The sequence below is a fragment of the Mesoplodon densirostris genome, chromosome 7, assembly GCF_025265405.1.
Source record: "Mesoplodon densirostris isolate mMesDen1 chromosome 7, mMesDen1 primary haplotype, whole genome shotgun sequence".
NCBI lineage: Eukaryota > Metazoa > Chordata > Mammalia > Artiodactyla > Ziphiidae > Mesoplodon > Mesoplodon densirostris.
In genome coordinates, this window is record NC_082667.1 from 88,429,260 (window position 1) to 88,444,364 (window position 15,105).

A 15,105-nucleotide genomic window follows, 5' to 3' on the forward strand; every position below is an offset into this window, starting at 1 on the left:
ATTTTTTAAATTAATTAATTAATTTTTTTTGGCTGTGTTGGGTCTTCGTTTCTGTGCGAGGGCTTTCTCCAGGTGTGGCAAGCGGGGGTCACTCTTCATCGCGGTGCACAGGCCTCTCACTATCGCGGCCTCTCTTGTTGCAGAGCACAAGCTCCAGATGCGCAGGCTCAGTAGCTGTGGCTCACGGGACTAGTTGCTCCGCAGCATGAGGGATCCTCCCAGACAAGGGCTCGAACCCACGTCCCCTGCATTGGCAGGCAGATTCTCAACCACTGTGCCACCAGGGAAGCCCCCTGGCAGATCTCTGATTTGCAAGAGATGAACATCCCAACCAGCCTTGTCTCTATCTGAGAAAACACCTGGGTGACTTCTCATTTTCTGACAGGGGAAGGGGGTGAGCATGGCCGCAGAAGGCCTCAGTGACCAGCTGTGATTCTGTGGTTTGAATTTATTTTTGTGAACCTGTGTGTGTGTGTGTGTGTGTGTGTGTGTATAAAAACCTGCATTTCCTTAGCCCATAGCGTCAGGTTATGAATGGACTGTGGAGCCTCCAATGGCCCTTTGCTCTCTCATCTGTCACCTACTCAACAGCTTAGCTACTTCCTGATCCTTGAGCGCTCTTTCTCTCTTTTACTCTCCCTTTCTCCTTCTCCAGTTCTTTCCCTGGCTCTCTCTTACCCCTTAAAGGCTGGGCAATCTCCCTACCTCTTCCAGGCAGGAGGCCAGCATTCATTTCTTGTTGGAATGCAGGGGACAACAAGCAGATCTGGGGAGGGGGCACAGTGGATGGGCTCTCCCAGTCAAGGACAGCCCAGGGAAGGTAACTGTGGCCCAATGAGATTTTATGGGGCAGAGGTCCTGCAGGAAAGAAGCCCAGTGGGTGGCAGGAGAGGTCCCTGGCAAGCCCCAGCTACCCGCTCCTGGCCTCAGCTCCCTCCCCCTCTTGCTGCAGGCACTGCCCAAACTTCAGGACAGCCGGAAGCCCAGATTGTTCAGGGCTGAGGGAAAGCAGGTGGTGAGCATGGGTGTCTCGTGGCTGTGACACCTGTCACCTGTGGTCCCCGGGGAAAATACCGTCCCATCACCGTCATCTGGATTCAAATCCTTTTCTGGCTGTGTCACCCTGGTCACATACCTCCATGTCTCTCGAGCCCTATTTTCCTGTTCAAGTGGGAGTGATGTGATAGAAATAATACCCATCACGACATTTTTGAGCGCTTCTCTGCAGAGTTCCAGGTGTTTCACACACACCTACTGCCCAGGTTATGGTGAGGATTAAATGAGATGATCCACAGGAAAGACTGGGACAGAGCCCTGAGGGTGGAAAGCCCAGAGTTAACATCACTCGCTCCAGTATTATGAGGACAGCTGGGAATGACAAAGCTGGGACCTGGACCCAGGCCTTTCAGACACCAGCATCCTGATGTTGATGGAGATACAGTACAGCCTTGGTAGCCACCCAGAGCTCAATAAGATTGATTGATTACAGGCATCACCAAGGAGCCCATATAAACTAGAAATGTCTTTTTTTTTTTTTTTTTGGCCATGCCTTGTGGCTTGCGGGATCTTAATTTCCCCACCAGGGATTGAACCCGGGCCATGGCAGTGAAAGCACCAAGTCCTAACCAGTGGACCGCCAGGGAATTCCCCAGGTGCAGTATTTTGAACACCCCATCATCGCAAAGTACAACTCTCACTCAGCCCAGGACATGCTATGTTAAAGCCATGAGTTATTGGGGTATTTTAGTTTCTGTTTTGGAAATTTAAGTGGATGACATGGAACTGGGTTTTAAGACTTTCACACACCCTTTGAGATGACTGTGGCATCCTGTGGGGAGCGGCAGGATCCAATCAAGATTTGGCAATTTCTGCTCCAGTGAGCCTGAATGTCAGCTTTGTTCTGCGTTTAGTATTTCCTCATCGAGAGATGGACTAATGGCAACATATGCTCTCCCAAGCCTATCAGGGGGCCAAGGGCGGCACCAGCTCCAGGCTGGCCTGGATGGGCTCCGTAGGGTCTGGCTGGCAATGAGCAGGGTTGCGTTCTGTGCTCATGTTGATGACATTGAAGACAAGCATGGAGATGGGGGTGGGGCTGGCGAGGGCCAAGGCTACAGAAGCCTAGGTCCTGGGGTAAGGACAGTTCAGCTCAGCAGCTCAAGAGTAGGAGGCAAGGCTGTGGGCGGGTGGCAAGGGCTGCCCCTGTTCATTCACTCATTCGTTCATTCAGGCACTGTTCTAGGTACTGGTGATACAGCAGTGAACAAAAGAGAAAAAAAAATCCCTGCCCTCATGGAGCTTAAGTTGGGGGGCAGGGGGGAGTTGGGAGTGGGGAGACTGACAACAAATAAGAGAAGGAAACTAAATAAATAGCATGTTAGAGGAGTGGTAAGATGAAGGGAAGAGCAATAGAGTGAGGTGTTTGTTTTGTTATTCATGTTTTTTGGGGGGGTGTTTTTTGTTTTGTTTTGTTTTTTTGGGTGGCATCATGGGGCTTCCAGGATCGACCAGGGATCGAACCGGGCAGTGAAAGCACCGAGTCCTAAACACTGGACCACCAGGGAATTCCAAGACCCGTTTAAATAGGGTGATATTTGAGTAAAAATCTGAAGGAGCTGAAGGAGATCCCTGGGGGAAGTGCCTGGTAGGGAGAAGAAACAGTAACTGCAAAGGCCCTGAGGCAGGAAATGTGCCTGGAGAGTTGAGCCTGACCCTCTCTGTTCCTCTGAAGTTACCACTCAGGGCCCCGGCCTCTGTGGTCACTCCTCATACATTCCTAAGGTCTTTCTGGTCGAAGGGAACTAACCCAGGCAGAACCTTCCAGGCTGACTGAGGGCCTGGAAGAGATTTCTAGGGACAAGTGCTGGGAGGGCTCTGCGATTCAACTGCAGGGTTGAAAGAGTCCTGAGGTTTTGCCAAGCTTTTAACAAATGCACAAGGAATTTGAAAGAATGCAACAAATTCATTCCTGGACCATGCTCCAGAGTTGCCTAATCAGAAACTCTGAGGTCTGTGCCAGGGAATGTGCATTTCTAAGAGCCTCTAAGCATGTGGGAGCATCTTTACCATATATTCCATCCCATATCGATTTCCATGATTTTTCTCTCTTATATCTTCTTCTAATTGACTAGAGTGGAGTCTGCCATCTTTCATCTTTCTCAGATGAATATTTTGAGTTTGTCTTGGGGCACCTTGTCCATCATTTCCTGCCAGGGAAATGAGGCATTCTGTAGGTAGTCAGCAGGTCTGTTCTGCTCCCAGACAGAAGGGGCTGATCTGAAAAAGGTGACATGGGATGAGGGGAGATAGTTGGCATTTGCATGTCTTCTCCACACGCTCCATCCCCCCAGCCCCGTGCCCATGGGGAGTGCAGGGGGGTTTCTTAAGGATCTGATCCAGGTCAACACTGGGGCCACCGTCTGACCTTGTAGGGACTCAGGTGATGTTTGTAGAAGTAAGGAACACATAAATGAATAAACGCGAGTTTTGACAGGGAAGGACAGGAACAGTAAGGCTGTGGGCTTGTAAATACCCTTTTCCTAGCACGTGGGAGAATCTTCCATTCTTTCAGAAGTGCTCCTTCCACCCCACCCATCTCCCATCTCCACCCCCACCCCCAGAAGTGATGGTCCCCCCCAGCTTACTCTGTTTTCTCCTCCACAACAGAGAGAACTAGAGTTTCGGGTGGGACGGGGGGTACTAACCTCCAAGCTTCTCGTGGCTCAGCTCCATTACCCTCCCATGCCTGACCACCCCCTCCTCAACGCACCGAACCTAGAGCTAAGGTCAGTAGGAAGGATTCTTGAGTCTGCTCCTTCCCCGCTGTAAGACTTGGAGCTACTTCTGTGAACACTGAGCCTGTTGCCCCATCCTGGAAACGGGCCTGGGGACCTCTAGCGGGCAGGTCGGGGAGGGCTCGCAGCGCTGCAGCGGGCTGTAATTGGCCGGGTGCTCCCAGCGCACCTCCCCCTCATCCTCGGGCGCCGCGCACGCCATGCCCCTCCCCAGCTCGGCCGTCAGAATGGCGTTGCCGTGGCGACGTTTGTAAAAAGGCCAGGCGGGCGCGCGGGCTGCGGGCCTTCGCCTGGAGACTCCGCGGGAGGGCGGCAGAGCGGAGGTCAGGGCTCTCGGCGGAGGACGAGGCGTGGGCTTCTTCCTCTGGCCAGGTGAGAGCGGCGCGCGAGGAGGCGGCGGGCGGAAACCTGGGCCGGAGGAGGCCAGCCCTGCGAGGTCAAGGGCGTTGGGGTAGGCAGGGGACCCGGCGCCAGCCGAGTCCGAACTCTCTGATCCAGGCTCGGGTCGCCAGGAGCACCCCAGAAAAGGTGCCCCAACACCAGCCATTCCTTCCTAAGTGCAGCCCCTACCTCGCCCCCCAAGGGAGGCGGCACGGGAGCTTTAAGCCTCTCCTGGGCACTAGCTCTTGGATGTCCTGTGGGTATAGCTGGGATTAAGAGAGGAACCCCTGTTTCCCCTGATTTATGGACAACACCCACCCAATGGTCAGAGACACACACACACACACACCCGCCCCTTACCTGAACTCCCTTTCTTTAAGGAACTTTGAGGCCACTGTAAACCTCAAAAGAAAGTTTGCTCCTATAGCCCAATTCTGAGCCATCCAAAGTGGTCGGGGGAACGCAGATGACTGAAGCCCTTTTGCTCTTTCCTGTGGCTGGTGCTCCATGGCGCTGAGTAAGAACGAATTCACAGAGCTCCACACATTCAAATTACTTTGACAGTGTTTTCATGCAAGGAAGTGATGCACAGGGCAAAATGAAGGTGGAGAAATATTGTCCAATCCAAAAGCTAAAGAGATAGAATTTAGGTTTTCCAAGGAGTCATCTAAGCTAGATACTGATAGGAAAAATGAAAGGTAGTTACTATCAAAGCTTCCTAGCCAGCTGGCTGTACTGACTTGCTTTGAGGTGTCCTTTGTATTTTCATTCACTCAGCAAGTGTTTCCCAAGCACCTACTATGTGTCAGGTTCTGCCCCCCCGCCGCCCCCTGCCCTGGAGAAGGGGTAATGCACAGAACTGGCAGGAACTGCAAAGGGTCTGACATTTGACCCTGTTTGAAAGTTAGTAAGTTAGCCTGCCCAGCTTATAGTTCCTGGCAGAAGACAAGAGACTCCTGGGCCAGAAACAAAGAACCTGATTACTCACAGCACAGCTGACATAAAAGGCAGCAGAGCTGCATATGCACATTGGTTCCTGTTGCCCTGAAAGTCCCTCGGGCTGGTGCAGAGCAGCCAGTGTGGATGCTGTGCGCACAGTGGGTCTGTGTCCCAGGTAAGGAACTCCAAACTCAGGAAACTGCAATCTTTGAAAGGGGCTGCTAGCAAACCTGCCCAACTTTTGCCCCAGAAGGAGCCGTTATCTTTATTAGAAACATTACCTCTATCCTCCCAGGCTGCTTGCCATACAAGCATCCTCGGAAAGTGAGTGCAGGACAAAATCTTTCAATGCCTTTGCTCTGAAGATGGGTACAAACACAAAATACCCATGAAGAATCGCTTCTGAACAAAATGAACACAGTCCTGGTTTTCTAGGAACATATATCTTAGTGAAAGAGAAACCAACAGCAAGCATAACTAAAGAAAGGAACAAGAACATGTCAGAGAATGATAAGTACAAGGAAGGAAACACAGCAGGGGAAAACTAGCAGGGGAATATCATGACTGAGGGTGCCTTTAGCCAGAGTGGTCAGTCAGGTGGTTGCCCCGAGGGGGGACGTCTGAGCAGAGAGAAAACCCCAGCCTTGGGGACGTCTGGGGTGAGAGCTAAAAAACAAATATGCACATGATCCAAGTTTAAGTTTTAGATTAGTGGCGTTTCCTGTGGTTTTCCTGCAGAAGAGACATTTCTTGGAAGTTTCCATTTTAGCTTAATTAGACTTGAATGTGTTGCGTGCTAACATGGTCCTCTGCAATTGAAGATTAATAACTGAAGGCAGCAGAGCATGGTTCTTTGGGAAGAGGAAATGTCTTTTCCCCTGTATACATGACAGCGAACTTAATCAAATGTATTTCTCATTATCTGAAAGCATCAATATTTGTGGGACATCCACAGGCCTCAAAGTTTACAAATATAAACTATGCTGCTTATTTTTATTTCTCTTACCCCCAGGTAGGGTCTCGTCTTCCTTTCAGAGCATAGAATGCTGGTTTCAAGGACTTTCTTTTACTACATGTCCCAAGTGTCAGCAGACAGTGCAATTCCCCCACCCCTACTCTGCCCCAGCAGCAGCAATGGAGGTTTGTCCACTGGTTACATGCAAAGGCCCAGAGTTCTCACACACTTACTATTGTGTGACCTTAACTTCTCTGAGTCTCAGTTTCCTCATTTGTAAAGCAGGACAATACTGACACCTGCCTGGCAGGGTGGTTCTGAGGGTGAAAAGAGGCCACGTGTGTAAAAGGACAGCCCAGTGCCTGGCACTTAGTAGGGATTCAGTGACGGAATGATGATGGAGATGTTGATGGAAAGCAGAGCCAGACCGGAGACCCTCTACGGTCAGACCTAGATGATTTTTGTTTTTATCCACAGTCTAACAACTTCACACTTCAGTGACCTTTCAGTTGAAAAGAGACTTTGGGGACTTTCCTGGTGGCTCAGCGGTTAAGAATCCGCCTGCCAATGCAGGGGACAGGGGCTCGAGCCCTGGTCCAGGAAGATCCCACATGCCTCGGAGCAACTAAGCCAGTGCACCACAACTACTGAGCCTGCACTCTAGAGCCTGCGAGCCACAACTAGGGCCCGTGTGCCGCAACTACTGAGCCCACGTGCTCCAACTACTGAAGCCTGCACACCTAGAGCCCATGCTCCACAACAGGAGAAGCCACCGCAATGAGAAGCCTGCACACTGTGAGGAAGAGTAGCCTCCTCTCGCCGCAACTAGAGAAAGCCCACATGCAGCAACGAAGACCCAACACAGCCAAAAAAAAAAAAAAAAGGAAAAAAAAGAAAAGAGACTATCTTTGACATGGCACTGAGATGGATCAGAATTCAAATATCATGTGAATTATCATCAAAATCTTGGAACCAGCTGAAGTCACTGAAATTTTTATGTTTTAAAACACATGTATATATGGGCTTCCCTGGTGGCACAGTGGTTGAGAGTCCGCCTGCCGATGCAGGGGACACAGGTTCGTGCCCCGGTCTGGGAGGATCCCACATGCCACGGAGCGGCTGGGCCCGTCAGCCATGGCCTCTGAGCCTGTGCATCCGGAGCCTGTGCTCCGCAACGGGATAGGCCACAACAGTGAGAGGCCCGCGTACCACAAAAAAAAAAAAATAATAATAATAATAAATGCATAAAAATAAAAAAATTTAAAAACATGTATAGGGCTTCCCTGGTGGCGCAGTGGTTGAGAATCTGCCTTCTAATACAGGGGACATGGGTTCGAGCCCTGGTCTGGGAAGATCCCATGTGCCGCGGAGCAACTAGGCCCAGAGCCACAACTACTGAGCCTGCACATCTGGAGCCTGTGCTCCACAACATGAGAGGCCGCGATAGCGAGAGGCCCGTGCACCGTGATGAAGAGTGGCCGCTGCTTGCCGCAACTAGAGAAAGCCCTCGCACAGAAACGAAGACCCAACACAGCCAAAAATAAATAAATAAAATTTAAAAACATTTATAGGGTTTACTTTGAAATGCATTAAAATATAAATTGTATAGATGGGTAGATATGTGATAAAGCAAATAGAACAAAATGTTGATTGTAGAATCTGAGTGGTGGTTCTATAGAAGTTCATGATCCACTTCTTTCAACTTTTCTGTGTGTTTGACATTTTCATAATAAAATGCCAGCAAAAGATACGTACAGAGTCTTGACCGTACAGCTAAGCTATAATCTTGATATTTTGTCTTTGGAAATCATTTTTTTTTCAACCTAAATATATGAAGGAATGCGGTGACTTAAAAAGAAAGTATCTTCTAATGCCCATTTCCTTGATGACTGACTCTTCCACACTTTAAGAAGCTCTGTAGAAGTTGGAGTTTCTTGAGTCAAAGTTCAGAAGCCCAAGATTAATAACAGTCACAATCACAGTAGGACAAATGGGTGTTTAGTGTAGCAATCACCATTCTAGATGCTTCACGTTTAATCCTCACAAAACTCTTTGGGATACAGAGTATCATTAGCCCCATTTTACAGATGAGGAAACAGAGGCATAGAGAGAGAATAAGTAACTCACTCAGAGTCACAGAGCTAGTAAGTGGTGGGTTAGTAACACTGAGTATTTGATTCTGTCAGATAACTAACCCCAAACTAAGCTTAATGGGAGGTGGAGAGCGGTTATCAGTGGAATTCAGATTTGTTTGGGTTTTTTTTTTTGCTATTGCTTGTTTGTGCTCTGAATTACATAAAGGATGTCCTCTTGTGATCAGAAGCAAGCTCATCTATGCCGGCTATCACTGTTAAAAGGACAGTCTTAAAAATGTGTGGAATTATCATTGTGATCATTGTTAAATCCAGCTATCCACTCCTACCTCTGCTGACTTCTGTGGACATTATGGTGTATTCCATTCATTCTAAATAGGACATTGAATAATTAGAGGACTGTATTTTTCTAACAAAATTGTTTTCTGAAAACCTTTTATAGGGAAAGCAGAGAATATGAAAGCCTATCTAAAGAGTGCAGAAGGCTATTTTGTCCTGAATAAAAGCACTACGATTGGAAGGCATGAAAATTCAGACCTTGTTTTAGAGGTAAGACCTCTTCCTAGCCAGTCCCCGACCCTCCCTACCCCTCACACCACCAAAAGTCCTTACTGTTCTGTGGACTCCAGTCTCTTGTAAAGCACAGCCTCTGGCTAACAGTCCCAGCCTTCCTCGGTGTGCCACCAATAACCAATCCCGGCATGTGCTGGGTCTCCCTGGCACATGTGGTAAGAATGAGCACAGTGCAAAGTGCGATGGGCCCTGTGTCCTTTGCTGACTGTGTGTGCAGTGTCCCACCCTGATGGCGTGGTTTGGAAGGTGGGCTTAGAGCTGATGCTTGACCTTCACCTGCTCCGCGTCTGGCAGCCACGGCCACCTGAAGTGCCCAGCTTGAGCAATGGCCTCTCGCCCTTTCCAGAGCTTCTGGAGACTATGGGCCCCTCAGAGCCCTCCCCCGCCCCCATACCTCCAAGTAGTAAATCAGGGTAAGCCCTGGGCATGGCCTCAGCGCTCTCTCACTTCATTTCATTCCATTCTCTGAATTAGCTGTGGCTTGGTCCACAGTCCCAGCTCATTGACAGCCAAGGAAGTTGGAAGAAATTGTAAGTAAGGAATTATAAAAACAGTGGCTTTGAGCCTTTTAACATTTTGAAAGGGATTAAAATATTGAAGCAGAAAGAGAAATGCAATGGAATCCCTTTAGGACTGTGAAAGGCAGACCACTCTCAGACTTCACTCAACAGAGTTTTTTAAACTTTATTTTGAAATAATTATAGATGCACAAATAGTAGAGGGAATGGCACGAAGCATGTGTGGAGTCCTGTGCCATTTTACCACGTGTGGATTTGGGTGTGGCCCTCAGGATATAGGAGTATTCCATTATCAGAGATGTCCCTTGTGATGCTCCTTTTATAGTCACAATTCCTCCTCCCACCATCGTCCCCACACTCCGAAAACCACTAATCTGTTCTCTGTCTCTATAATTTTCATCATGTATGTATGACCTTTGTGATTGATTTTTTTTTTTTTAGTCAGTGTAGTGCCCTTGACATCCATTTAGGTTATTAGCTTGTTCTTTTATTGCTGAGTAATAGTCCACGGTATGGACGTATCACCTATGTTTAACCATTCACTTTTTGAAGGACATTTTGTTTCCATTTGGGGCTATTACAAATAAATGTACTATAAACATTTGTGTACAGGTTTTTGTGTGAACATAAGTTTTTATTTCTCTGTGATAAATGCTCAGGAGTATGATTGCATGGATTAACATATGTGTTTATATATATTCGGTTTGTAAAGAAACTGCCAGTCTTATCCAGCGTTGCTGTACCATTTTTCATTTCCACCAGCAATGTATGAGACACATCCTCACCAGCAATTAGCATAAACACGGTTTTTCATTTTAGCTGTTTTAGTAAGTGTGTAGTGGTAGCTCATCATAGTCTTAACTTGCATTTTCCAAATCGATAGTGATGTTAAATGTCTTTTCATGTATGTGTTTGCCTTCTGCATATCCTCTTCAGTGAAATATCTCTTCATATCTTTTAAGTGTCTCTAATCGAATTGTTTAGTTTTTTACCATTGAGTTTTGAGAATTCTTTATATATTTTAGATATGAGTCCCTTGTCAGATAGATGGTTTGCAAATATTTTCTCCCATCCGTAGCTTGTCTTCTCATTCTCTTAGCAGAGTATTTCACAGAGCAAAAGCTTTAACTCTTGATGAAGTCCAGTTAGTTATTTTTTCTTTTATAGATCATGCTTTTAGTGTCATGTCTAAGAACATGCCACAGCGTCCCTGACCCTGAGGATTTTCTCTTATGTTTTCTTCTAAGTGTTTTATAGTTTTATTTTTAAATCTATGAACCATTTTGGGTTCACTGTCATTTATGATGTGAGATTTAGGTCAAAGTTCATTTTTCTTGCATGTGGATATTTAGTTGTTCCAGAATCATTTGTTGAAAAGACTATCCTTTCTCCATTGAATTGCTTTTGCACGTTTGTCAAAAATAATCTGGCCATACTTTCTATGGGGGCTACTTCTTAGTTCCCTATTATGTTTCATGGATCTATTTGTCCTAATGGATCTACCATTATGACATAGCCTTGATTACTGTCGCTATGTAAGTCTTAAATCAGGTAGTGTGATTCCTCCCACTTTTCTTTAAAGAAATTTTTTAACCTATTCTAGTTCCTTTGCCTTTCCATTTACATTTTAGTGTAAGCCTGTCTGTATACACAAAATATCATGCTGTAATTTTGATTGGAATTGTGTTTTATCCTATATATCAATGTGAGAATAATTGATATACTCCTACATTGTCTTCCAATTCATGAACATGGTATATTTCTCCATTTATTCAGTGTCTCTCATGAGTGTTTTGTAGTTTTCAGCATACGAGTCCTGAACATGTTTTGTTAGATTTACACTTAACTATGTCTCTCTTTTTGTTTTTGAGTGATTGTAAATGGTATTATATTTTTAATTTTGGTGTCCACATGTTCATTGACAGTATATAGAAATACAGTTGATTTTTGTATGCTTCTTGGTATCTTGCAACCTTAACTGCACTTTCTTATATAAGGGCTTTTGTAGTTTTCTTGGGATTTTATACATAAACAATCATGTCATCTGCAAATAAGAACAATTTTATTTCTTCTTTCAGAAAAGGAGATCTGAATGCTTTTAATCTTCTTTTCCTTGCTTTATTTCCCTGGTTAAGACTTCCAGGACTCTGCTGAACAAGAGCAGTGTATAAATCCTTATATTCGCTTGTTCCTGACCTTAGGGGAAAGCAGTTACTCTTTCACCATTAAGTAGGAGGTTAGCTGTAGGGTTTTTTTTTTTTTTTTTTTTTTTTTTTTTTTTTTTTTTTTAAAGGGCTCATTCTGCCCTTTATTTTTTTTTTTACTGTACGCGGGCCTCTCACTGTTGTGGCCTCTCCCGTTGCGGAGCACAGGCTCCGGATGCGCAGGCTCAGCGGCCATGGCTCACGGGCCCAGCCGCTCCGCGGCATGTGGGATCCTCCCAGACCGGGGCACGAACCCGTATCCCCTGCATCGGCAGGCGGACCCTCAACCACTGCGCCACCAGGGAGGCCCAGCTGTAGGGTTTTTATACATGTTCTTACCAAGTGAGAAATTTCCCCCTTTATTCCTAGTTTTCTGAGAATGTTTATTGTAAACGCAACAGATTTAAAGGTAACTCCATGAACCTCCCCGTGAGATTCTCCTCCATGATATGGTCTCCCTTCAAGGACACAGAACATCTGTGCAGTGTGCAAAGTGGGAGGAAAAAGAAGAAGAAGAAGAACTGTAGTTTCTTCTTTATCCTAACAAGGCATAGATTTGGGGTAGTTTTATTTCCTGTCTGGCTAAAGTAGAGACAGAGATCTCTGTTTTGAACCGGACTATGATATTAGAAAACTGTAGTAATTTTTAAAAGCACAGGCTTTGGAGATAGACAGAGCTGGGTTTGAATCTCATTAGGCTACTTTGTGGCTGAGTGACTTCAACCAAATTACTTAATCACTCTGAGCTGCTTTTCCCTGTCTGTAAACCTCTTACCTCACAGGGTTATTCTGAGGATTAAGTGAGAAATGCATATAAAGAGCCTGGCATGTGGTGCTCAGTGAATGACACAATGATCATTATTATGGTCTCCTAAAACAGAGACTGAGAAGAATCCTCAGAGGTGCACAGGGTTGAGATGAGGATCCACTGACATTAATAAGCCATTTGGAAAAGGGAACTAATGAGGACAGTTATTAACTAGACAGAAATTGAGTTGCATTCATTGTATATAAATAATTGACTGCTTACTGCTCCTCGGACTTAGCTTAAGAAATACGTCACTAGGCTTCCCTGGTGGCGAAGTGGTTGAGAGTCCGCCTGCCGATACAAGGGACACGGGTTCGTGCCCTGGTCTGGGAAGATCCCACATGCCGCGGAGCGGCTGAACCCGTGAGCCATGGCCGCTGAGCCAGCGTGTCCGGAGCCTGAGCTCCGCAACGGGAGAGGCCACAACAGTGAGAGGCCCGCGTACCGCAAAAAAAAAAAAAAAAAAATTTTCAGGGATTTATATTACTAAAAATCATCCTTGCAATTACCCAGAGGTTACATCTAGCAAATAAAAAAGATTGTTTGTTTTATTTGCCTGGATCAATCCTAAAGAATAGGCAGTCATGCTTCTAAAGATTTCTACTCATCAGCAAGGTTGACATGTTGTTTTGACTATTGGTATCGTAGTATTTCAACATCATTTACTCTTTCCGATAATGGAAGGTAGTTACATGCTTCTTGTTTTTAAAAATTGGGAGAAAGGAAAATATAAGGAAGAAAATAAAAGTCACTTGTAATCATTTGGCTCAGGGAAAAATCAATATTGATATTTGCAGGGTTTTACCTTCCAGACTTTTTTCTATATCCTGTAAGGAGTTTGGTTCCCTAAGGCAGTAGGAAGCCTGTTTATAGCCAGGCTAGTGAGAACTGTTTATAGTCAACAGTGATAACTGTTGCTATCACTCATTCATTGCACAGTATTTACCCAGAGCCTCAGCACCGAGCCAAGTCTAGGGGTACAGTGATGTCAGAACTGGACATGGTCACTGCCATCAGGAAGCTGCCAGGAGAGAGAGAAATAAGTCAAATGATCCCACAAAGGTGTGACTAATTCCATTCCAACATTGGGGCTGTAAAGGAAAGGAATATGGAAGACAAGGAGGACTTAACTAGATAAAAGGAGAAGGGAATGGCATGTGCAAGGGCCCTGGGGTGGAAGAACATATTGTGAACCCAAGGGACTGAGAGAAAACCAGGGCGTCCAGAAGTCAGAGTGGGAAGGAGGAGGGCTAAGGGACAAGTCGGCCTCCTTCATGTCACCATATGGGTTTTGATCTTTATCTGAAAGCAGTGGGAAGAAGGCTTGAAGGATTGTAAACAAGGGGGAGACCTGCCAGTGAACATCCCGGCTGCTGTGTGCAGATGAGCCATCAGGAGCTCTATTCACAATCTCCCCTCTCCCACTTTACACGGCTCAAAAGCCTCAGCCTTGCTCATTTCACAGCTAAACCTTGCAAGTTATAATTTATATGATTTGATGTGCCTTGTAAACTGTATTTTTTAGAGTTGGATATGGCTGTTATTTAAACTCTGCGGAGAAAGGGACTCAGTTATTCCAGAATGAAGAAACACCAAAGCCAGTGGTTGTTGCATTTTCCGCATGTTTAAGAGTGGTTGTTCAACATGAACTCCTAGACATTCTGACCCAGTGGGTTTGGGGTAAGGCCCAGGAATCTTCACATTTATATGCTCCCCAGGTTCAGGTGGGGGGAATGGAGTCCCTGGAGTTGGTTCCAGGACCACACTTTGAGAACCCCACCATCAGTGCTCCCTCCCTCTCCCTTCTTGATCAGCAGAGCTCCTGCTTGCGTGTGTGTGTGTGTGTGTGTGTGTGTGTGTATTCTTTCAATAAACTTTGTTTTGAGGAAAAGAGAAGCGAAGGGTAAACAATGAAGGGCTGACTGACCCTACCCCTCCCCAGGGACTCCCCCAGTCCCACCCTGGGTAAGTCCCAGGATCCCTAGAAGACTGAGCTCTAGGACAGCCCAAGTCAGTGCAGGGCTGCAGCTAGGAAGGTGGAGATGGAAGAGAAAAAGAAAGAACAGACATGACAGGGGGATGAAATGCTGGTGTCCACACCTCACCCTCGGTGGTCAGTGTCCTGCCAGCCATCTCCTTTCTCATGGGTTTAGCCATCTCTCCAGCCTGTGTCAGCCCTTCTCGCGTGGGATCTGAGGGTCGTGAAGCCAGACTGATCTCATACACATACCCCAGATCCCATCCAGCCGGATGACTCTCGTCCCTTTTCCTGGCCCCTGTCAGTTCTGGGCTGCCTCTCAGGAAAGAACCAGAGCCTACACCATAATCTTGTTTATTATTATTAAACAAGGCTGCTGGGATTCTCCTATTATTTGCATAATTTCACGGACATGCAGGTATGTCTGCTCTGTCAAAGGACACACACAGCTCTAGCTCTGATGGGCATGGCCAAATTTCCCACCAGAGGTTTCCGGATGTGGTGTCCTGCCAGCAGTCGACGCCTGTCTCCCACTCCCTCCCCAGCCTAGGGTGCTGACCCCCCATTGGATCTTCACTGATCTACGGGGTGAAGTATGGTACCTGTGTCATTTTAATTCACATTTCTCTTATTCTAAGTGAACACCTGCATTTTGAGACAGAAGGTGACAGGTGGACTCTCTGTGGGGAAATCCACGGAATGAAACAGGCCTGGGAGGGTGCACTTGCTGGCTCCCCATCTGCATCGCGCTTGTCCTCCTGCCTGGGTCGTGCTCCCATCCTCCCCCCTCCCCCCCACCTCACCCCTGGCTTCTCCCCAAGTGCTCCTTGCTCTGGTGGTTCACCTGATAGGTCTCACCAGT

The 15,105-nt window shown here is 46.7% G+C and overlaps 1 protein-coding gene across 1 annotated transcript in view; it reads left to right on the forward strand.

The window, feature by feature from the left end:
• The first annotated feature begins 4,034 nt into the window (after positions 1-4,034).
• Positions 4,035-15,105, forward strand: part of LOC132493280 (forkhead-associated domain-containing protein 1-like) — a 111,062-nt gene continuing 99,991 nt past the window's right edge. The window contains exons 1-2 of the mRNA XM_060103637.1: positions 4,035-4,166; positions 8,605-8,711. Coding sequence (XP_059959620.1) covers positions 8,619-8,711 — 93 coding nt within the window. The 5' untranslated portion in view covers positions 4,035-4,166; positions 8,605-8,618. The remainder of the gene's footprint in view (positions 4,167-8,604; positions 8,712-15,105) is intronic.